General features: G+C 43.2%; 1 protein-coding gene across 1 annotated transcript; it reads right to left on the bottom strand.

Annotated features, from left to right (window-relative positions):
- Nucleotides 1-242: 242 nt before the first annotated feature.
- LOC118587974 (glutathione S-transferase A4) lies at nucleotides 243-22,212 on the bottom strand. Its single transcript, XM_036194209.1, has 7 exons — nucleotides 22,131-22,212; nucleotides 17,896-18,002; nucleotides 16,810-16,861; nucleotides 12,341-12,473; nucleotides 10,817-10,958; nucleotides 6,223-6,354; nucleotides 243-544 (listed from the first exon to the last, which is right to left on the bottom strand). Exons 2-7 carry the CDS (start codon nucleotides 17,980-17,982, stop codon nucleotides 422-424), a joined length of 669 nt encoding a protein of 222 aa, XP_036050102.1. The 5' UTR covers nucleotides 17,983-18,002; nucleotides 22,131-22,212; the 3' UTR covers nucleotides 243-421.
- Between the last annotated feature and the right edge of the window lie 2,327 nt (nucleotides 22,213-24,539).

Raw genomic sequence — 24,539 nt, 5'->3', positions numbered from 1 at the left:
ACCCATTTATCTTTTGCCTCTGAGCTTTTTCCCATTCTCTAACTTCTGTAAATCTTCCTCTTCCTCTGTGGCTTGCTGTGTAGCTGGGTGGCTGGCCCCTAGAGTCCTCCTCCTTCTCTGGCTGCTAGAACTTCCTCTCCTCCTAGATTCTGTCTCTCTATTCTCTCTGCCTACTATCCTTTCTCCTGCCTTGCTATTGGCCAGTTCTTTATTAGACCATCAGGTGTTTTAGACAGGCACAGTAACACAGCTTCACAGAGATAAACAAATGCAACATAAACAAAAGTAACACGCCTTAAAAATATTCCACTGCAGCTGAAGACTCCTGGGATCCGTCCTTTGCTTCTGCATTGCTCCGTAGCTGGCCTGTGGCGACGCTGCGATTGGATCCTTGCTGTAGCCTCCTTAAGACCTGCTGCCACTAGAACTTCAGAACGTCCCTGACCACCTTAACATAGTGGTCATCTGGAGGTGGCTTCCTCTGACTCCCGGGCTGCAGAAACTTCTTAATTGTAGGAATGTTGCTGATTCTTGTCTTAAACGCCTGAAACAAGAAACAGCGAGGTCAGGAGCTCAATGACTGTCACAATCGTCAAGAAATCAGAATTTTGCCATGGGGGTTGGGGTGCTCATTTAGCTTTGAAGCTCAGGGTGTTGGTGCTGAACTAACTTCTTGGGGTGTTTGCTGTCTTTTCCTGGCATGGGTTGAAATGTCTTATTTAAGGCATAAACATGGTCAGAGCATATTAAAAGACCTTACATGTAGTTGGAGACCTTCTCTGCAGCCCCTGCCAAGCCCTGTTACTCCAACAACCCACTTGTAAAATAAACACACAGACATTTGTATTATTCAAACTGCTTGGCCATTAGCTCAGGCCTACCATTGTCTAGCTCTTACTCTTATGTTTAGCCCATTTCTATTAATCTATACTTTGCCACGTGGCTCGTGGCTTACCAGTACCTTACATCTTTCTTGTCATGGCTGCGGCTGGCAGTGTCTCCGCTCCAGCCTTCCACCTCCCAGAATTCTCTTCTCTCTTGTCCCGCCTATATTTCCTGCCTGGCCACTGGCCAAACGCATTTTATTTATTCAGAACAATATCCACAGCACTTACATATTTGTATTCTTTAGCCTATTGAGTTTTGTTCTAGGAATTTATTAAATGGGAATACAGAAGGGTGTGAGCAAAGAAACAGTAAGCGAGAGTGTGCTGGAACACGTTAGCAAGGGCCAGCTGAGCGTGCCATCCAGAGCCTTCCGATTGGAGCCTTCAGGAGCTGGCTTCCCAGCAACAGCCTCGCCTCAGATAAACATCACACTCTCTGACAAACACTTTGCCTTCAAAGGCATACCACACCCTCTGGGCAGCACCCTCACCTCCAAGGAGCACCTTACCCTTCAAGAATCACCAGACCCTCCCAGGAGGACCATGGTCCTCCTGTGCTAGAAGCATGGTACTCTCTGTGCTGATGTTCTAAATTTAGGGATTTGTTGTTTTAGTCCCTGACTAGATCTGTTAGATTTAGAAAGGGCTCTTCATCTATACTAAAAAAAAAATGCTTTTATTATTTTGTATGTTTGACTGTTTTACTGGCATGCGGATCTGAGCCCCATATGTATGCAATTCCCGCAGAGACCAGAAGAGGGCACGGAATTCCCTTGGAACTAGAGTTAACAGTTGGTTGTGGGCCACCATGAGGGCTGGGAATCGAACCTGCCTCCTCTGGAAGAGCAACTAGAGCTCATGAGAATGTTCTTTATGTATAGATAACTCTGAGAACTGGCATGAGGTAATACAGCGAAAGGAACAATGGTAGAAGCGGAGGCTTGCACTTGTCCTACCAGATATTTACGAGGTAGTCCAGCTGTGGGATCTGGGAGAGACGCACAGGCTGGGTGCACTCTGACATGTAGCTTCCGGTCCTGTACTGGTCTCCACTCAGGCACCCTGCTCAGGCAATCACCCAGAAGCCAGCTTGGCCCCTAGCTACACAAAATGGTATTCTTCCTTAAGCCTCAGGCTGAGCCTGTAGTAATTAACTTTTCACCTTTGAAAGGATGGTCTGTCTATTCTCCTGCTGGTGCTTAGCAAAGCCGGCTTTCCTGCTCTTTCCTGGACTCTCTTCCGCCCTCTCCTCAGCTCAGGTTCTGCCTTTCTGTCACTTGCAGAGCTACAAAAAGGCTTCTTTTCAAAATTCCAGAAGGCCACGATTTTACCTAGACATTTTAAACATGCTTCAGTGGTTACTTCCAAAGTGATTATCAATAATTAACATAACCCTGGAATATATAAATAAATATATATATTGAGAGAGAGAGAGAGAGAGAGAGAGAGAGAGAGAGAGAGAGAGAGAGAGAGAGAAATAGCTTCTGGACAATGGTGGTGCACACCTTTAATCTCAGCACTCGGGAGGCAGAGGCAGGTGGATCTGCGTTAGAGGCCAGCCTGGTCTACAGCGCGAGTTCCAGGACAGCCAGGCCCGTTACACAGAGAAACCCTGACTAAAAAACAACACTAACCTACATCATGCTAGGGCAGCACAATAGACCCAACCCTGTTAGTGCAGGTATGGGTGAGTCAACCCCAAAGTTGTGAGCATGGGAGAACTGTCCCCATTTCACATCTGGTGGACCAACCCTACAGCTGCCCAGGCCCAGACCCAAGGATATGACTTGGCCCACCTCATTTATGATCTGCTGGAGCACGTGAAGGGACCTGACCTGCAGACCCAAAGCTGCAAGATCTCCACAACATAGGCCAACAACAGGATATCCAGGAGGAACCCTATCGTGGGCCCAGTATTGATCGATCGACAGAGTAGTAGAAACCAGAGGCCTGGAACCAGACCAATGACTCTTTGCAATGAACACTTGCAAATAAAGATGAATGGACAAAGGGGTTCATGGAAGGACTCACTGTGTCACACTGCAGCTTCCATGACAACATTTTTAAGTTTTTTCCTTTTTAAAGTTTCTTTTCTTTTTATCTTAAATTTTGTTTTATTTGAGGGGTGTGCCAGGGTGGGGGCTGGATGGGAAGGGTCAGGGAAATGAATGGGATCAAGACACATGATGTAGAAGACATACAGAATTTTAAAAAACAAAACGAACAAAAAACAACAACAAAAACCAGAAATTGCTAGAAGAATTCTAACACAGTGGCAATTTGTAAATAACGTGTGCTTTCAAAACAGGGAAAATGACTGAAGCCTGGAGAGACATCTCGGAGGTTAAGAGCAGTGGCTGCTCCTCCAGAGGACCAGGTTCAATTCCCAGCACCCACATGGCAGCTCACCGCCATCTGTAACTCCAGTTCCAGGGAATCCAATACGCTCTTCTGTCCTCTTTCGGGTACTGAATGTACATGGAACACAGGTTTACATACAGGCAAACATACATTTTAAAAAATGTATTTTTTAAAATGAAAGGGAAAGTGATCCAGGTGTGATAGCACATGCCCTTAATCCAAGCACTCAGGAAGTACAGTCAAGTGGAAGTCTGTGAGTTCCAGGCCAACCAGGGCTACACAGTGAGACCCTATCTGAAATAAATAAATAAATAAATAAATAAATAAATAAATAAATAAATAAATAAAGGGGTGGGGATTGTCCCTGTCAACAGTCAGTCATGAATGGTAGAGGATTGATAGATGCTTGGGGAGGGGAATCGTTGTCTTCAGTGATGTGGTCACTGGTGAGCCCCCCATGCCGCAGTGGACCGTTCCACACCCATGCTCATGGGGATGACCCTGGTTAAACTCAGTGGTCCTGAAGCGAAACAAAGGGACTGTGGAGAGGGTTGATGAGGACAGAGGAGGGATGGGAGAGGGCAGGGATGAGAGTAATCAGAAAGTATTATACACATGAGAAGAACTGCCAAAAATAAATTGCATAAAAGCACATTTAAAGCAACAAAGTAAATAAAAAAGGGAAATGACTTCATATATAAAAATGCATACATGAAATGTTTTATGATCACTGTAAAAAAGTTTCATAAACAGGCCACAGAACAGTATTTAGTCTAAATCTATTTCTTGGAAAATACAAAATGATAGGTTTCACGCCAGTCACATGTGTGTACAGGGGGATTCAGGTGTCTGCATGTGTGTGTATGCATGTGTGTATAAAATTCTTACAGGACATTTAAGCCCAGAACTCTAAATATAACATATGAAAGGAAAGAGGAGTTATCTATATTGATAGATGGAGAAAAATATCCAGAAAGCTTTTTTTTTTTTTGTAGTAACAAATCCAAGGGGCTGGAGAGTTGGTCCAGTGGTTAAGAGCACTGACTGCTCTTCCAGAGGACCTGGGTTTGATTCTCACACCTGTGTGTGGGCTCACACCTATCTGAAATTCCAGGTCTAGGTGACCCAGCTCCCTCTTGTAGCCTCTGAGGGCATCTGCATATATGTGGCACAGACACACATGCACAGAAGAGTATCTTCCGCTCCGTGTTTTGTGTAAGAAAACTGTAGCCAGGGTAAGAATACATTTGCAAATTTGCTCATGTCTTCACAAGTAAGGGCACCGAGAGAACACACAAGAAACTAGTAAAAACGACAATGGGGACAGGAAGACGGGGCCTTTATAGAGACGGGGTTCTCAACTTGTGCCTTTTTATATTGCTCTGCTCTGTTTGTTTTTTGTTTTTAATGATATGGTTCTATTGCTCAACGAAAATAAATAATATTATACCACAGAAGAATATTTGTTGACATACAGATATATTCATGATTATTGAAAAGAACATTAAAAACAGACCACAAAGTCAATATTTAGTATAATCCTCTTTTAGGAAAAATACAAAGTGATAGGTAGATAACATTTGGCTTGTAGGATTATAGGTCTTTTTTATCTTTTGGTTTAGATAGTGTAGATGCCAGAATATACCTTTTCTTTTGTAACAAGAAGGAAGAAATGTTGTCCTTTTTTTTTTTTTTTACAATACACATTTTTTTTTTTTTTTTTTTTTTTTTTGGTTTTTCGAGACAGGGTCTCTCTGTGTAGCTTTGCGCCTTTTTTCTGGATCTCACTCTACAGCCCAGGCTGGCCTCAAACTCACAGAGATCTGCCTGGCTCTGCCTCCCGAGTGCTGGGATTAAAGGTGTACACCACCACCCGGCTCACATTTTTATTTATAATTCAGAGTACCTGAAACTCTTCACATTAAAATGATAACTAATCCCCTTGAAAACATTTTTATTGGAAATAAAGTTATTTTCATATAATGTATTCAGATTATGGTTTCCCCTCTTTCTTTCCAGATCCTCTATACCTCCTCACCCATCCAACTCCACACCTTTTCTGGCTCTCTCTCGCTCTCTCTCTCCTAAGAAAACAAAAGGCAAAAAAAACAAACAGCAGCAATAAAACAAAAAAGAACAAACGAACAAAAGAAAAAAACTAAGAAAGAGCAGGAGAAACACATATACTTGCACACACACATGAACAAAACCCATAAAAACTCAAAATTGGAAACCATAATACATAGGCAAAAGACTAGTAAGATAAAAAGAAAAGAAAAGAAAAGAAAACTCCAAAACTACCATTGAGTTTGTTTTGTGTGGCCATCTACTGCTGGGCATGGGACCTGCCCTTAGATGTGGTTTATATCCCCAGTAAGACACCTGTGGGGACACTAAGGAAAACATTGTTCTTAACAGATGAAACCTAATGGCTCCGAGAGAAATGTGGGGAGCTAAAGCAGGGCCAAGCCAGTGTGAATGGTAGGATGCGTCGTACAAGCTGAGGCCATGTAACTGAGAGATGACCCAGCATCAGGACCGTTAAAAGTGGACACCATCATCTGATAGGAGCCAGGACGGAAAAACCAAGATAGCTGTTGCAAGTACAAACTTTGAGAGCACTGACAAAAAGAATACAAGAAAGTCCCGGATGTTCAATATTTGTTTTGCAACAACCAGGGTCTGAATCTGGGCCCTCATACATGTGGGTCATGTGCTCTACCTCTGAGCTCCATGCCCCAGCAGTTTAAATGTTTGTATTAGAACCTGAAATTGCTATTTCCCCATCATATAAAGTTTCATTCCCTAACACATCCTATGGTGGAAGTGTGACTAAGTAACCAGAGTGAACAAAACAACGCTTTTTGAGACAGTTTCTCTTAAGTTTTAAGTCTGGCTTGGAGGCACGTATTATTACGGGCATTGTTCCAGATGCATCACCCTGGGCTTTTGTCTGCCCTGCCGAGCATCCTACCTGCAGCAGAGGGAAGTCGGACAGCACCGAAGGGCTGAGTTCTTCCACCATCAAAATGGCTTCTAACAGCTGTATGTCTGCCCAACTGAGCTGGTTGCCAACAAGAAAAGCTTCCCCGTGGTCTTTTAAAATCTACAGAAAAGAAAATCATATTTGAATGGAAGTAGTGAGGCAAATGATTTGCCTGTTTGAATGCTTGTACCGTGATGCTCATTGAGGAGTCTTCTGTTTTGGGGGTGATCTCCAGAGCTAGCCAGAACAGATGAAGCCAACGTTCTTGCACGTACCATGAACTGATGTGATCTCTTTGGGAATGAGTCAGTGATTACGAAGGCCCTTACGTGGTGAAGTACTGACACTTTCTGAAAAGCGTGGAGGAACTAAAGGAAAACTGTACCTACCAGTACAGGGGCACATGGGAGCTAGGATTATTGAGAGCCCAGCTGCTATGGCACAAATCAAAATAAGTCAGCGATGGAATAAGAAGGCCAAACCTGTAAATAGTTAATTTCTCAGTACCCAGAGGAAAGTAAATATAAAAAGATACCAGAGTTAGCTTTGAGTAACAAATACATAAAATATGGTTAACTCCACAAAGAGGGAATAATACATATAAGAAAGGGGTCTGGCAAGTGACTCAGTGAGTAATAGCACATGAACCTAAACCTCTAACTCCATTTCAGGGGATCTGACACTCTCTTCTGGCCTCCATGGACACTGGATGCACACATGATACACAGACATGCAGGCGGGCAGAATACTCATACATATAAATTAAAATTTTTTTTAAATTTAAAAAAAATTTTAATGAGGGTCTGGAGAGATGACTCAGAGGTTAAGAGCAGTGATTGTTCTTCCAGAGGTCCTGAGTTCAATTCCCAGCAACCACATGGTGTCTTACAACCATCTGTAATGAGATATGGTATCCTCTTCTGGCCGGCAGACATACGTACAGACAGAACACTGTATACATAATAAATACATTTTAAAAAAATTCTTAATGAAAAAAAAAGAAAGGTCTTAAGCAAGAAAGTAGCAGTATTGACATTTGTTAATGCCAAGTAGTAGTTACCAAGAAATTCTGCTTTGGAAAATCTTCTAAATGATAAAACAGTAGCCTAAGTAACTTCAATATAACCACAATTATCTATAACTGAAAAGAAAACACCTCTATTTATATTTTTAAAAACTGGGTGGAAATATATGAAACCAGTTCTTACACTTATCTCTTGGTGATGAGGAATACTCATAGTTTCTGTTTATAGTCTATATTTCTGAATAAGATCTTTAAACAAATTAAGCACAATAAACATTATAGCAGTTTGAATGAGAATGACCCCCATAGGCTAATAGATTTGGATACTTGGTCATCAGGGAGTGGCGCTATTTGAAAGGATTAAGAGGGGTAGCCTTGTTGAAGGAAATGTGTCACTGGGGATGGTTTTTGAGGTCTGAAAAGCTCATTCAAAGCCGAGAGTCTCTCTCTTCCTGCTGCCTGAGGATCCAGATGTAGAACTTTCATCTACTTCTCCAGCACCACGTCTCCTTGCACTCCACCGTGCTCCCCACCATGATGGGGACTAGACCTCTGAAACTGTAAGCCAGCCCCAGTTAAATGTTTTCCCTTATAAGAGTTGCCATGGTCATGGTGTCTCTTCACAGGAATAGAACATTGACTAAGACAAACATGTTGAAATCTTGGGTAGAAAATAGTATCATGAGGGCTAGAGAGATGGCTCAGAGGTTAAGAGCACTGACTGCTCTTCCAGAGGTCCTGAGTTCAATTCCCAGCAACCACATGGTGGCTCACAACTATCTGTAATGAGATCTGGTGCCCTCTTCTGTATACATAATAAATAAATAAATAAATCTAAAAAAAAAAGAAAATAGTATCATGAAGCTACTTATAGGATAAAACCAAAATAATACTAATAACACACTAATTACTCCTCTTTGAGTATGCTAAGTAATTATTTGTAAGTACTAAATAAAAAGAAAGCATTTATCTTCATTGCTTATATAAACCTCACTCCAGAGTAACTAAATATGTCACAAAGGAGAGATTTGTGTTCTCTCTGTCTCTGTCTAGCTATGTAGCAGGCTGATCTTGAACTTCAGATCCTCCACTGTCTTATCTCCAAAGTTCTGAGAATACAGGTGCTGTGGAACAATCTTTGTACACTGTACATATGTATATTACTCTCATTGGTTAATAAAGAGCTAACTAGCCTATAGCTGGGCAGGAAGAGATTGGCTGGGAGAGCCAGACTAGGAGAAATCTGGGAAGAAGGACAGAGTCGGAAGAGTTGCCAGGAGATGCAGAGGGAGAAAGACATGCTGGAGGACAGGTAAAGCCAGGAGCCATGTGGCAGCATATAGATGAATAGAAATGGGTTAATTTAAGTTGTAAGACCTAGTTAGTAATAAGCCTGAGCTATTGACCGAGCATTTATAGTTAATATTAACTATATCTATGTTGGTTATTTGGAAACTGGCAGGCAGGAAAGAAAAGTCCACCTACCTACCGGAGTACCCTATTGCACTTGGCTTGGGAGAGTCTTTGTGTAGAGAATATTCTATATAATGAATGAAGAGAGGTGGAATGGTGAATCACACCTGCAATCACATACTTAGAAGGAGACAGGAGGATGAGGCCATGGCCAGCTTGGACTATAGTCACAGTTAAGTATGATGCTTGGGTACAGTATGAGAGCCTGTCTCAGATAGATAGATGATAGATGATAGATGGATGGATTGATAGATAGATACAGACAGAAACAGACAGACGATAGATAGATGATAGATAGATAGATAGATAGATAGATAGATCAGTATTTCACATCTACTAATAGTGTGTGCTGGCATTGTCTATTGCATTAACATTGTACAAAGACCAACAATCAGACAACTTGTGCTCCTTGATGATTTACAAAATGCCATCTATGCAGTATGCTGGGGGCCAAGAAATTGGACCTGAGTCCAATAAAGATTAGAATTTCAACTTCCAGATCACAGGACATTTGGGAACAGAGGAGTATGTTGTGTTGACTAAAATCCAGCCCAGGAAACCACATAAAAATGCAATAGAAAAGAAGAGGAGGGGAGACAAGGAGAGGAACCTAACAGATAAAAAGGAAGCCTACATTTTCTAATCAGGACTGTAAAGTTGAGTTTGACCCAGATTTGAATAAACACATTATTTTTAAATGCTTTGGGAAGAATTGGGGTAGAGACTGCCTGGTTTTAAAATCTACAGTTTAAGGCAGACTAAACTGTGTGACAATGTAAATGAAAGGTGCTTCAGTAACAACTGACAATTGTCCATGGATCAACAGAACTCATCTAGAGCACTGGAGACTGACAGAGCTTTGTACCATAGTTTACACAATATCCGACAGAACCTTTAGTTGTGGGACCCGCACTGACGGGTCTTCCTTACCATCCTACACACTGCCCTAGATGTGCGGTGAAGACATTTTTCATTAGCATTTTCCACCGAATGCTGCACAAGTTTCTAATTTTAAAAAAGCTTTTGTCTTTTTCTTTTCTTTTTTGTTTTGTTTTTTTTTAAGGCACAGTTAGCCTCCAGTGCTGGCCAGTGAATTCAAGATGGTGACACCTTGGGCTAATGGTTTACTGAGTCTTCAAAAGAACAGAACAGAAATTGTTTGATTAGAGGTTCTACAATTTTCCTTGTAACTTGTTCTGGAATCCATATTATTAAAGTTTGACTAAAGGGGATAGAAAGATGGTTCAGTGGTTAAGAACACTGATCTTCCAAGGATCTGGGTTCAATTCCCAAATCTACATAGTGACTCACAACTACCTATAACCAATTCTAGGGGATCAGATGCCTTCTTCTGGTCTCCATAGGCTCCAGGCAGGCAGGCATTCTTGTGGTACATGGACATACTTGCAGGCAAAACACCCATTCACATAAAATAAAAAATAAAACTTTAAAAAAAATTTTAACCCTATTTTAGTTACTTTTCTACTGTTATGCTAGGACATCATGACTAAAACACCTTATGAGGGAAGAGTTTATTTGGGGCTTACAGTTTCAGAGGATTAGCGTCCATTGCAACTGTGGCAGGGAGCACAGCAGCAGGCAGGCTGGCATGGTGCTGGAACAGTAGGTGAGACCTTATATCTTGAAACACAAGCAACATGAGGCAGCGAGAGCTCACTAGCCCACCCCAGTGACACACCTCCCCCAACAAGACCACACCACCTAATTCTTCCCAGATAGTTCCATAAACCGGAGTTCAAGTATTCAAACCTACAAGCCTATCGTTCATGGCTATCCTCAAACCACCACAGACCCTACAGCAGGAAAGCTCTGATACACCCTGTCTTTTTATATTTTTATTTACCCTGTGTGACTATGTTTGGGGTGGGGGTGCATTTGCCATGGCACACATGACGAGGTCAGAGGACAGCTTCCAGGAGTTGGTTCTCTCCTTCCGTCTTCTGAGTCCCCAAGACTGAACTCAAGTTCTCAGTCCTGACAGCAGCAGGTGCTTTCACCCACTGGTACCCACATCTTTTTGAACACTCATTCTTAAATAGTCTGCCTATTAGGAAATATGCTTACCTTTTCAAAGACCGGGAAGTAGCGGGTTTTAGCCCTCTTCACAATTAAAGCATAGTTCTCCTCCTTTTCCTCAGGGGGTTTGAATGGAACAGAGGCGATCATTATCATCAGGTCCAGGGTGCCATCAGTATACATGTCGATCCTGAAAACACACCATAGACTCCCATTGGAATGGGGCCTTCAAGTGGAGGCTTCCTAGTGTAGCCCTGGATAGGATGCATAGTGTTAGCAAATGGTGTCTGATTCTCCTTCAAATCTTCCATTCTCAGGAGTGATTTCTAGAACCAGATCTAGCCAGGTGGTATAGTAGAGGCTCTGAAAATGTTATTGAATGAAAGGATGTATGAAAGGTAATAGATGCCTCTATGTTGAGATTTAAAAACACTTAATAAAAAGTATACATCAAAACAGTGAAAATGCACAGTATTTATAGATCGTGGAATTGCTTCCACAATGTGGGAAGGTGTGGGAATGTAGGAATACGCTGCTGCTTCTGAGCTTTGCTCGTTCCCATGTGACGCTCTTTCTCAGTTTTCTAAGTAATGGAACTTGGGGTTTTCTACCTCCACATCTTCTATACGTACTGACCACTCTACCGCATCCATGTTTGCCATGACGAGATTTTAGTCTAAATTAAATTTTATAAGTCTACTTATCTATCATGAAACCAAACTATTTTATAATGCAACTATAATAATACAACTATCCTTAGTCATTCCAGGACAGCATCTAATGGAGCAGATATCTATGGTTTACAGATGCAAAAAACAAACAAAACAACAACAACAAAACCCTACAGCTTTTCATCCTCCAGGACTTATGATGAGTCCTGTCAGGTCCTTTCAGGGGGGCTTTTTCCCAGGCTGACCTTGTGATTGGCTAATGAATAAGGCGGAAGCATGAGGGACTAGTTCTGGGTTGAGCTTGTGATACGTACGCTCTTCCACTCAGAATTCTGCCTCCATGTCACGAGAAGATTAGAATGGCAGTTATGGAGCCACATGGCTTATTCCTCCCTGAACCTACAATTTGCAATACTCAAATCCAGAGCTGCCCAGCTAACTACTGGCTGGCAGACATATGGGTGAGTCCATCTGGGGTAAGTCCAGCCTAGGCCAGATAGAGGCCACCCAGAAACCCATAGACAAGTGCTTGCTAATTGAAATCTCTTTCAAGTTGATAGCAAAATAGATCATCGTTACAATGTTCAAGGCTTGTTTGCTGAATCAGTACCTTCATGTAAAATCCTTTTTACTAGGTCATTTCCTGAGAACACAGTTGGCTAGGCATGAATATGAGAACACTATAAGCTGACTAGTATGAGTTGTATATAAAAGAGAGAGTAGGATGTGTGAGCGGAATTCTGCACGAGCCATGCTGCCTCTAGCCACAGCACCTCCCCTTTGTTCCCTCACTTCCCCCTCTTCAGGTCTGGTTGAAAGATGCAATCAAATCAGGTTTCACTTGGTATAAGACCACAGAAGCTTGCCTGAAAATCTAGAACAGGAATGAACACTGAGGTACCTGGCTCTCTCCTTCAGGTCCTTCCCATACAAGTTGTACTTGGCAGCAAGGTAGCTGAGGATGGCTCTAGTCTGTGTCAGCCGCATTCCATCAATTTCAACCAGAGGTACCTGGTCAAAAAGCAGGCGCCCATCTGCGATGTGAAAGAGAGGGTGAGATACTCATCTTCGACGGTTTCAGTGGTGGCAGTCCGTCTGCAGGATGGCCCAACTAACTCCACGGAAGGGCGTCATTTTTAGTTAAAGTGCTGAAGGGCAGGCTCCAGTGGGTAAGAAATGCCAATCATTTGTTTCGTGTCCCATCTGAGCTTTGTCTGATTACTTCATGCTTTTTTTGTGCATTGAACAACAGCAATGATTTTTCTATATTTAATATATATAAACTTGTTCTATATATGTGTTTTATATTGAGTAAATTATGTGTACATACATACATATAATTTCTGGTTCTCAAAGCTTGAGCTGTGAAAAAGTCTCTGGGCATGAAAAGCTGCTAAGAATGCCTTATCCCCAGATGTTCTGAGTTGGGGTTGAGGTCTGGAAGTATCATTCTTTTAAAAGCACATTATGCACCGCTGTCGGCACACATGACAGCGGGAAGGATACAGCCACAAAGGCACATCACACACAGTCGTCCGCTCTAGCCATGCACATTTGAACGAGCTACTTACCTGAGCTTCAGCGTCCTACCTCTAACAATAATATCTATTTAGCAGGCCTTTGAAAGGAGAGAATACCTATAAAACAATGCCGATAACCCAAGTGAATCAAAACCAAGTGTTTACAGTTACCTTGTTTTTTTTTGGTTTTTTTTTTTTTGTCTTTTTTGTTATTTTGTCCCCCCTGCCCCCCGAGAGCTGAGGACCGAACCCAGGGCCTTGCTCTTGCTAGGCAAGCGCTCTACCACTGATCTAAATCCCCAACCCCCCAAGTGTTTACATAGATGCAGTTTAATATTGCTTAACAGCAGGGAAACCTTCTAAGACTTGTGTGTTAGCTAATTTTGTCCTTGTGTGGACACTGTAGCATGTATGTACTCACACAGTCTAAGATGCCTATGGAGTCACTAAACAAAATAATCTTCTGAGAATACCATTCATGTATGTAGTTCATTGCTGACCAAAGGTCTTTGTGTAATTTGTGATTATAATATGTGTGAAAATAAATATGGTGCTCTTCTCATGAAGAGAATAGATCTTCAATTCCCATCAACATCTGCATATTGTCATCATGATTGAGAAACTTTGCCCAAACTTGGAGCCATACTTCAATAGTGCATTGTAATGGTCATAGGACCTCTCTGGTTTTCCTTCCTTCCTTCCTTCCTTCCTTCCTTCCTTCCTTCCTTCCTTCCTTCCTTCCTTTCTTTTTTTTTTCCTGAGACAGGGTTTCTATGTGTAGCCCTGGGTATCCTGGAACACGTACTCTAGACCAGGCTGACCTTGAACTCACAGATTCGCCTGCCTCTGACTCCTGAGAGTACTGAAATTAAAAGTATGCACCACCACTGCCCAGCAGGACCTCTCTGATTTCTAATGCTGCTCACTTGAGTCAACGGCACTGGAAGATGGTGAACACCATTGTAAGAAGCAAGACAGCTCTCCAAGCCATTGTCTCTCTCTTCCCAGATGTGGTAGGCAAGTCTCTGGCTTCTCTCAGTTTGCTTTCTGATGTGAAACAGTCTCTGTCTGCCCATTTACATAGTTTCATTAAGTAGATGACCTTGCAATCATTCTTTGCAAATACCAGAATTATGATGAATGGGGAGGCTCACTGGCTGTACTACATCACCAGATTTCCACATTCATTCAACACTGAATGTTAGTGCTGGGCACTGTGCTTATGAGTGATAAGACCAGTTAGAAACAATGACTGGTCCAAGAAGCTGACCATCTTTTTCAGAGATTTTTTTTTTTTAAAAAAACCCAGATCAAAAAAGAGGGAAACATCTTTAACACTATTTAGTTTAATTATTTTCTATTACAGACGACATCTCAGAGGCCAAGGGAAGTGAGTGTAATCTACCAAACTCACTTGGTCTCAGAACAGCTAAGCTAATGACAGTGAACTTTCTGACTTTGTCCAGGCCCCTCTGCTGTCCCACACTGTCTCCTGCTCAAAACAGTGGAGGCTTCCTAGCCTGAGAGAAACTGTGACTTATCATGTGTTATGAGATTGGGTTGGACCCTGAAAGTGTAACATGCAATTTTGTGCAGAGTTTGGCTGTGAGGAGATGGAGCAGTGTGAAGGAATGGTGTAAGGGCTGGGCAGAGGGTAAGAGTAATCATGTGAGTGTGTCTAGGTGTGCGTGCTAAGTGAGGCATGTAGCTGTATGGGCAGAGAGAAGAAGTGTGACAGAAAGAAGAAGTGTGAGAGTAAGGTGAGAGAGTGAATGAATGAGAGAAAGAATGGGTGAAGAGTGAAGAAATAATGTAATAATATGTGAAGGAATGCAACAGAGTAAAAAATGTGTAGATGCGACGGTGCAAAAGAGGTATGTGGCTATGTGGAGAATGTATGGAGGATGTAACAATGTGAAATGTAACTTGGCTGTATGGAGAATGTAACAATGTGGGAAATAACATGTGGAGACAGATTTTCAGACAAAGATATCTTTCTAGATGAAGTAAAAGAGGTAAGTTATGGTCAGAAAGTGTGTGTTTCCTTATTTTACCCCTCAGATAGATATAAATTTATTTCTAAATACTCTCAGATAGAAAAACTCCAGCCCTCAGAGAGATAAGAATTTTTCCTAAGCCCTCACCACCTATGTGGATTTTTTTGCATACCCTGGTGGTAGCTGGAGGCTAGCCCCCTAAGCTACTGATACAAATTAAAAATAGCTTTTTAAAAGAGAGAGGGTGAACTGAGATACACTGAATTGATGTGTAAATGTTGTTCCCAGCACCTGTGGGTTATTATAAAATTATATACAAATACCAGGTATAGGAGTCTCCCTGGAAGTCATTGGTTTGGGAGGTCCTAGAGATCCCCAAATAAGGCAGCTACTGCACTGGTCTTGGTTTCCCACCAGAGCTAAGTGATTAGACCTTCATTTTGAAAACACCACTCACTTTGGTTTCAGGACATAGGGAAATCAAGTTTGAACTGAACTAGAAGTCTCATCCCTGCTTTTATCCTTCTGTAACACACTATGTAGGCTACCCATCGATGATCTCACCCAGATGTAGACCCTGCATGCTACAATATTGATCTGCCCTGCAAAATGTGCTAACTGGCACAATAGTGGTGTGACTATTATGGGGATAATCAACTGCTTTCTGATTGAATTTTAGACCCCGCCCCCCATATGGAAGGGTTCATGCTGTAACTCGGTCCAAGGTCTATGGCTGAGGAGGTCATAAACTCAAGACAGTATCTACTACTCTGTCTTGCTAAGTAGACACATTGTCCAACTACCTTTTAAATAATTCTATTTATGCTCACATATTAGTGCTGAGGTCAACCTTGGCCAAAAAAGTTGTATCTTGTTGTGAGTGGCAGTTAATGCAGAGGCTCATTAGTGATCAAAGAGCTGAGAAGGTAACTGGAGCCTGCCCAGGACATTTATATCAGTCTCCCCGGGCTTAGGCGGCATCTTGAAAGAGGGGTCAGAAAGACTGTAAGAGTGGGAAGGTGGGGAGGGATGCTGTAAAGTGGTGTCTCTGGGTCATTGCATCCATGAAGTCACAGCAGCTGCGGTCACTGTGACTCGTTCAAGATTGGGTCCATCAACATTCCATCACAGATGCAGGAGGGGCTTTCGGGGCCCCATTCTTCTTGAGGAGCCATTGACAGTGGATTCTGGAGGAGGGGGAGTCATATTCTTCAGTGGTATAACCACTTGTCAGTTGCTCATGCTCTGGCAAATAACCTCCGAATCATGCTCATGCAAACAATTCTAATTAAATTCAGTGAGTTCAAAAAAAAAGCCATAAAAGTAGGAAGGGGACTTATTGGAAAGAAGAAAACATTCAGTGGGTGGGAGGGAGGGATAAGAGAGGGCAATGGGATTTTATCAAAATAATTCATATACATGAATGGAATTGTCAGAGGATGAATTTTTAAAGTAAAAGATGGATATGGTTCAGTCTCAAGTCTATCCTGTGTGCCACAATTTGATAAATCTATGAAAAAATGGGTATGAACTACAAAATGTAGAGGCTATCCTTCTTATGTGTCCCCAGCCACCAAGACAAGACAAGATAAGACTTGTTAAAGGAAGTCAGGGCTGAGCCACTCAGAACTAAGGGACCTATACTATTATATTCATTGAGGCCAGTGCTGTCAGATGCTTGGTCTATATGAAGAGATCAGATTACACTAGCTTTGCAACAGGAAAACTGGGATTAATAAGTCAATGTGTGTGGGAATGTTGGTTCCAGCCCCTTCTAGTAGCTGCCGTTCCTGGGACCTGCATTTTTTTTTTTTTTTTTTCGATAAGACAGCATTGAATAAGTCAAGGCTCACCCTTTTGCAACTTCTCATATTGTTCTCTTGTCTCAAGAAATTCTTCTTCAAACTAGATTAAGGAAAGAGAGACATAGTTATAACTTTAAGATAGGAAGCAAGGAGAGAGAAATTCTGACATCCTTTGGAAATGCCTTACAGCCTTCAGAATAAAATCTAAAAGGGAACCATGAAGCTGTCAGCTTGCACCTAAAAGCATGATGGGGTGTGTATTTAGAGATCAGCTGTCAGGGGTGTACAGCCTTTTGACATTGTGACATGATGTTGTCATTTACTAATGTGTTGACTGCATTCACAGCTATCCTGGGATGTATGTGGCTGGGGGGCTACTGGCTGGATGAGCCTGAAGGGACCAAAGAAAACCTTTGGGGGGTTTACCTACATCAAGAATCCCCAAGCCCCTGTTTTCCCATTTTCTTTGCCTAGACCAGCTCTTCCCTTCCTCCAAATGTTTGTATTTGCCCCAGACTCCTCCAGTGATTCCCCCGCCTCTTCCTCTTTGAGACCCAAAGATCCTACTCAAGTGAGGCTGCAGTCTTTACTGGTGGGTTTCCTAAAGCTCTGGGAGGGTGGTTTTGTCCTTCACATCTTGAGATGGTGTAGGATGGATACACAGACTAAGGGAGAGTCTCTAAAGGGAATTGTGGAAAACAAAGACCACACTGAGCCCTTGTTCCAGAAGAGACAGCAAGCAGACTAAGAGAGACAATTCCAGGACATCTCTATAAAGTTGGTGGGAAGGGTTTGGAGTTAAGGGAAGAGCCAGTCAGCAGACCTCACATCTGGGCTGGGGCTCCGGCTGGCAGCCATGAACGTTCCATTAGTGGGGTGCTGAGGCAAGGGTTAAATGGCCTCAGAAAAACCAACTAGTCCCAGTGGAGGGAATGAGCTAGATGTACAGTTCTTCCACCAAGATCTTTTCACCTCTAGGAGCTTCAGACTCGCCCAGGCCTTCATCTTCCCCTCTTCCCCTGCACAGCATGACTGTAGTCTCCCCCCCCCCACCCCGCTTTCTCTTATCTAAGAAAACAGTTGGAAAGAAAGGGAAGAAGGGGACTTGAGTACCATCCCCCACCAGGAACCAACCTCCACTCCTGCGGCAGCCAGCAACCAGCGGACTGACTCCATCCTGCCTCTGCCACAAAAGTAGTAGAGCTTGGGTTTGGCTTCCATGACTCCTGGTTCAGAGCTTCCTAATGGGAAGTAAAAAAAAAAAAAAAAAAAGTTTGAAAAACAAACTAGTACACATTCCATGCTTTGCCCCCATGTCTAGCTACGACAGGGTAAGCGAAGTTCTCGTGCAGGGATGCGCGCGCGTGCGCGCGCGCACACACACACACACACACACACACACACACACACACGAGGTAAAGTTATGGAGAAAAAGCAGGCTAAGAGATTGCTCTTATGAACATGTGGCTACGACTGGGGAGGAGCATTTGGGTGCTCTAGGCTGTCAACAGTGTCCCACTTCTTGAGCAGAAATAGCAGGCTTTAAAATTAGCTCTTGATTTTGTGCATAAATGGTATGCTGTCACTCACAACTTGAGTATACTGAAAGAAATAGTATCCTTAGAATAAAAACAAACACTACATTGGTGGCCTGGGGGGGGGGCAGTGGTAGAATATTTGCTTCACAAGCAAGAAGTCCTGGGTTACACACACACACACACACACACACACACACACACACACACACACTGAGGTGTACACATAATACAGCATTATAGAACTGAACAGAGCCTTACAGAATGTCTGAGTTTACTTCCTGCTGTTAGTTGCTTTCTGTTGCTATGATTAAAAACTCTGAAAACAGTTTATTTGCTTTACATATTCTGGCCACAGTCTATTGAGGGAAGAAGCCAAGTCAGGAACTGAAGCAGAGACCATGGAGGAACACTTTCTACCTACTGGCCTGCTCCTCAAGGCTTGCTCAGCCTGCTATTTTAGAGCAGAATTCTGAAAGGCAGGAATGGACTTGAGCACCAACAAATCAAAAACCTCTGGTTTCTACTCCCCAAGAGTTATCCGAGTATGTGCTGAGTTAAACTGAGCTAGTTCACCACGTAGGCTTTTGGTATGATGCCTTGAGAGTTGAGTCCCACCCACAAGGATTCAGAACGTGAGCGTGTGTACAGCTCCTCAACCCAGAGCTCAGCTGGGTTGAGCAGAATGTGGCCATGTATGACAGCTTTTGGCTAGTTGGGTCACTGCTTAAAAAAAAAGAGAAGTCCAAAATCTTCTAGGAAATGGAAGCATACTTCTCCTAATACAATTACATTAGTTACCAGTTCAAATTTCGGCTCTGTATCCCAGGCCTGTAAATTACTCTGGAGGTTGAGGCAGGAGGATGGGAAGTAAGTTCTAGGGCTACCTAGGCTACAAAGAGAGTCCATAGCCAGCTTGGGCAATTTAGTGAGATTCTGGGTCAAAATACAAAGTGAAAACAGGGCTGGGGATACAACATAGTGGTAGAGTGCTTACTGAGCATGAACAGGGTCCTAGTTCAACCGAACAATAAAAGAAAAAGTGTACCTCTCTTTTTAACTAGTTTCTTGAGTTCTATGAGCCTCAATGTCCTCATTTGTACAAAACCAATAGTGTTTTTCACATCCATTCATTGGTAACTCATGTGGTTAGTTACGAGGTTGAAAGGAGATAACTTGTGCAAATCGATGAACATAGCAACCTAAAAAAAATGACCCTTCTCCCTCAAAGATGACAGTAACATTTGCATGTGAGACAAGAAGACCCTTGTTTCTGTTAGAAGAAGGCAGCATTCTCCAGAGTGCACTTCTGGGCCACACTATCATTTTCTAGATGCCCATTAGGAAGGCAGAGGTCAGGACTGGAGAAATAGCTCAACTGTTCATAGCATTAGCTTTCAGAGGACTGGGATTCAGTTTCCAGCATCCACATTGGTAGCTCACAACAGTCTGTAACTCCAGTTCCAGGGAATCTGACACCCACCCTACTGTATACACATGGTGCACAGACATACATGCAGACAAAACACCCCCCCCCCACACACACACACACAAATTTCCTTAAAATTTTTTTAAGGAAATGAAATGAGGAGACCTGACCCAGATGAAGTTTGGGAAACTGAGTCTAGAATGAAATTCAGGGCTGGTGAGATGGCTCAAAGGTTAAGAGCACTGTCTGTTCTTCCTTATAGAGGTCTTGAGTTCAATTCCCGAAAGGAAGGAAGGAAGAAAAAGAAAGGAAGGAAGGAAGGAAGAGAAAGAGAGAGAGAGAGAGGGAGGGAGGGAGAGAGAGAGAGAGAGAGAGAGAGAGAGAGAGAGAAAGAAAGAAAGAAGAAAGAAAGAAAGAAAAAGAAAATTCAACCAGCTTGCCCTGAACTAACCACTGGGCTAACGGGCCATGGATCTTCGTGTTTGATGTCGCCAGCTAGCATAGGCTCCTGCTTGAAACCAAAAAGCTCTCAGTTATGTGGACTTTAAGGCAGCCACTCCTGTGTGACAGAGGGCCTGACTGAGGCGCTTGTATTATCTTATACTCCGAAACTAAACTTCCCATCAATTAAGTGGATTGGTTTGTGCTCACAAAATCCCAAGGGCTTATTCGTTTGCTTAGGTGAAAGATGTAAAGCCAAGGAAGAGACTCTTGTCTACCTAGGTCCTCCTCGTAGCTACTCAAGAATAAACCAAGTGAGCTGCTGTGTGCACAAGGCCAGGGCACAAGACTAAAAACAAGGACAAATGAATCAGAGTTTGTTTCAAGAGCCGCCCGCTCCCGCTCCTCGGCTTAGTACAGCTCCCTGTAGGACAGGGAGGAAAACTCCAGTGTGTGATCCTTTGGGTTAAATCTTCCCATCACAGGGAGTAGACACATTGTTAATAGTCTGATTCCGCCCCTTGGCGCCACCCTGAGTCTGGAAGTAAAAGTCTCTTTTTAAGGAAAAACTCCGCCCCTTCCTTCTTCCGCCTACTCCTCTCCTGAGGCGTGCACTCCCCCCTACCTCCCCCTCTCCCTTCCCCTCTCCCTCTTTCTGTCTCTCTTCCTCTTTATCTCTCTATTATAATGAACTCTCCACGTGGATGCATCGTCTGGGGTGTGTATGTGGCCATGCCCTACATGGCATGCATCAGTCCAGCATGTTCCCTTGCAAGCGAGCGATACCCTCGAGCGCCCACCCCCTTGTAATAGATCATCACACACATAGATGCAGAAAGATTTTGTTTACTATTGAAGCACTGCGTCACACCATGGCTGGTGCCTATCTCCTTTTTAAACAGGTAAAAAACATTTGAGATTTTCCTAGGGAGGAAAAAAAGCATATAGTCGTTCAAATACTAATAACTATTTTCAATTTCTGCTTTGCATCTTATGTCAACCAATCAGTTAACCCTCCACTTAAATCTTATATATTTAATTTTGAAATCTGAGTAAATATATAATGAATCTAGGGTGCTTTAGCATGTCCAGTCATAGATAAGCTGTGTACAAACAGGTTCACAAAAGACTAGGAGTTACAGAGACTCCCCAGTAAGCAGACAGATATAGAGGGGAGTTTGGGTATGTAATAAAGATGAACTTCCAAGATGGCTGGCTTCTTCTACCCCCTCCAGGCTTGAGACAAAAGCCAAGTCCCTTAAAACAAGGGCCTTGGAGGCTTCTTTCTCCTCCTCCCCACTGCTGATAAACTAGTTCAGCAAGTTCCAAGCTGAATCAGGACATGTTTACGCAACAGCTGCAGACCAGAAAAACAGCCTTCCTTCAAACTGATCAACCCTAAATTAAGTGGAGAAAAAAAACTCCTTAGAGACTTAAACCCCAGCCCTGGAGAAGAGACTGAAGATTTCGGCCTCTGCTCTGCAGAGGGTCTTTTTTCTCTGCGTGTCCACTGCATGTGTGTGCTCTGCTCTGCAGAGGGTCTTTTTTCTCTGTGTGTCGGCTGCATGTGCGTGCTGCCCTTTTCTCTGTGTGTCCGCTGCACGTGTGCACTTCCTTATCCCCAGTAAATGCTTTTCTTCAACTGCTGATTCTGTCTACTCCTGTTTATAGTGTTTGAGATCTCTTCACTGACACCTCTTGTGGTCAAGATTTTTCCTGCCTTTTAATAATTTAAGTGACAGAGAAAAAGAACCCTATTAAGACCCCTAGATCATATCAATCACTTATCTTCTATGCAAAAAAAAAAAAATTGTGCCTTTTATCTGGCCTAAACAAACTTTGAAATAATGAGCATCAAATAAATCATAAAATTAAAACAACTGCTGATGATAGGCTGTAGATTTAGTGTGCACTAGTCAGTGCAAAAGGAGTGTATACACACACACACATACACACACACTAACCTTATTCTTCTACGATCGGGTCTCCAGGCACTTGAGACAGAAGCTGTTAAATAAAAGTTCATAGTCCTTCAGATTTGATTGACATCTCCACCCACCAGCCAGTGAGCATTTAGGAAATGCACACGCCTCCGCCTCCAGGCTTCACTTTACACTGGCAGTTCTGTTAACACGTTGTTCCCTGGGGAGAATCGGTGTGCTCTAGAAACTTTCCCTGGCTTATCTAACAGTCCCGAGTGCACTCTTTTGGGGTGCTGGCACTACTGAGGGGACATGGCATTTCCTATTCTTGTGCTGGCAGTGTTTACATTCTATTTGGGGGAGGGGGAGCTAGGTAATATAAACATACAGATAAATGCACGTTTTTCAAAATAACTATAGCAGCAACGCGTGGAACAGTTATAGCCTGTAGCTCTGTGGATTAATTGTATGTCAACAAAGTCATGAGGAACAATGGAGGAGAACGGGAGAAAGGGAGCATCATGCCACGGTCCACTCTTGTGCTGCTCAAACAGAATACTTACAGAAGGCTTCCGCACCGTTCTACAGGTTGGGCAATCCAAAACTGAGGGCCTTTCACCTGGAAAGGAAGGCTATCCTACTGCCTCATTCTACAGGACAGGGTAAAGAGAAAGAAAACCGTGTGTCCTCCTAAATGAGAAAGGGAGGAGGCAAAGGCATGCGTTCATCTTTGGAGTGGGTTCCTAGTGAATGCGGGACTTTGCCCTCCCTTCCTTTCTCATTAAGGGGAGATTTTTTTCCCCTTCCGTTTTACCCTGTATAGTAGAATGAGGCAGATGGTTACAAACACATTTTTGAAATGAAGACATGGTTGCCACTCTGGCAGTACCAGAACCATTTATAGTTAAGGGTACAGCTGGAATATAGCCCAATCCTGGAGAAACAGATTGTTAATCATAAACAGGAATGAACCTAATTTATCTTAACAGAAGATGACTTTGAAGCCGGAGATGGAGGCAGGCTGGTTCTTCCATACCTAACCCATTCCTCAGTAACATTAATCCACTCATGACAGCAGAGCCCTCATGGACCTCATCACTTCTTAAAAAGCGCTGTTCCTCAAAACTGTTTCATAATGCATAATGGGTTAAGTTTCTGTAACAGGCCTGGCAGAAATCAAGACATTTGAAAGAGACACTTTGTGTCTCTCAGTCTGAACAACGGACCTCAAAGAAACGGGGCTCGCCCCAGGAAACTTGTGGTTGGAGAAGGAGAAGGTCCTGACCAGAGGGGCAGCTTGCCTTCTGGGAAGTGATTTCTTTCACACGGTCTCTAACAACTTGTCAGAGCACCCTACAAGATGACACTGAAGCCCAGAAGAATGAGTCTTTGTGGACCAGACACCAAGGACCAGGATTGCGTGGATGTGCACACCCTTGGCTCTCCATTTAAACTTTGATCTCACTTCAGGCCCAGGAAGACAGACTTGAAGCTGGAAGGATGGGGGATGGCTGGATCCCTTGTCCTTCCTTCAGCCCAATATGGCCATATTGATTAAATCTCCTTTTCCTGCTTTCCACTTTTAAATAGGCTCTTTTAATGTGCTAACTGAGGATGGGTGGGTGGCTTGACCTGACCGAGGAAGAGGCCCACCATCTTGAAAATCTGCCAGTTCTCTTACCCATCCTCGGCCCCTCTCCCTATCTGTCTGCTTACCAGGGGAGTCTGTTTAGAGTCTAAACTCTAACTCCTAGTCTCTCACTTCCACATCGGAACACAGAATTTGGGGTAAACAAAAGCTGTGTTCCCCAGCCATGTTTACTCAAATTTGGGTCTAGAATAACCATCTTATCCTCTTCAAGGGAAGAACTGTTTGTTTTGTTCTGTTCTGTTTTGCATCAAAGAATCCTGGTAGGATGATGCCCCAAAGGGTCTCCTCCCCCAAATACCTGTTTACTAATTCAACCTCAAGGCACAGCTTCCTGAGTCTTGCAAGTTTCATAAGTTCCCTGGCTCTTGTGAACCTCGTCATCCTAGCGGTCCTCAAGAGACCTTCCTTACATCCAAAGATGGTGTCTTAGTTAGGGTTTCTATTGCTGTGAAGAGACACCATGACCATGACAACTCTTATAAAGGAAAACATTTAATTGGGGTGGCTCGCTAACAGTACAGAGGTTCAGTCCATTATCATTATAGCAGGAAACATGGCAACATGCAACAGGCATGATGCTAGAGAAGCAGCTGAGAGTTCTACATCTTTTTTTTGGGGGGGGGGGGCAGTTTCCAAGACAGGGTTTCTCTGTGTAGCCTTGGCTGTCCTGGAACTCACTCTGTAAACCAGGCTGGCCTCAAACTCACAGAGCCCTGCCTGCCTCTGCCTCCCGAGTGCTGGGATTAAAGGCGTGCACCACCACCACCCAGCTGAGAGTCCTAAATCTTGATCCACAGGAG

This window comes from Onychomys torridus, chromosome 7 (assembly GCF_903995425.1).
Source record: "Onychomys torridus chromosome 7, mOncTor1.1, whole genome shotgun sequence".
Classification (NCBI taxonomy): domain Eukaryota; kingdom Metazoa; phylum Chordata; class Mammalia; order Rodentia; family Cricetidae; genus Onychomys; species Onychomys torridus.
The sequence above is the reverse complement of the archived record's forward strand: the minus strand, read 5'-3'. Positions and strand labels throughout refer to the sequence as shown.

Excerpts from the sequence above, each read along its gene's own strand:
- LOC118587974 (XM_036194209.1), bottom strand. The coding sequence starts at position 17,982 with ATGGAAGCCAAACCCAAGCTCTACTACTTTTGTGGCAGAGGCAGGATG. Across the intron at positions 16,862-17,895 it reads TGGCTGCCGCAGGAGTGGAG|TTTGAAGAAGAATTTCTTGA; the intron begins GTTGGTTCCTGG and ends TCCTTAATCTAG. Across the intron at positions 12,474-16,809 it reads ATATGAGAAGTTGCAAAAGG|ATGGGCGCCTGCTTTTTGAC; the intron begins GTGAGCCTTGAC and ends TTCACATCGCAG.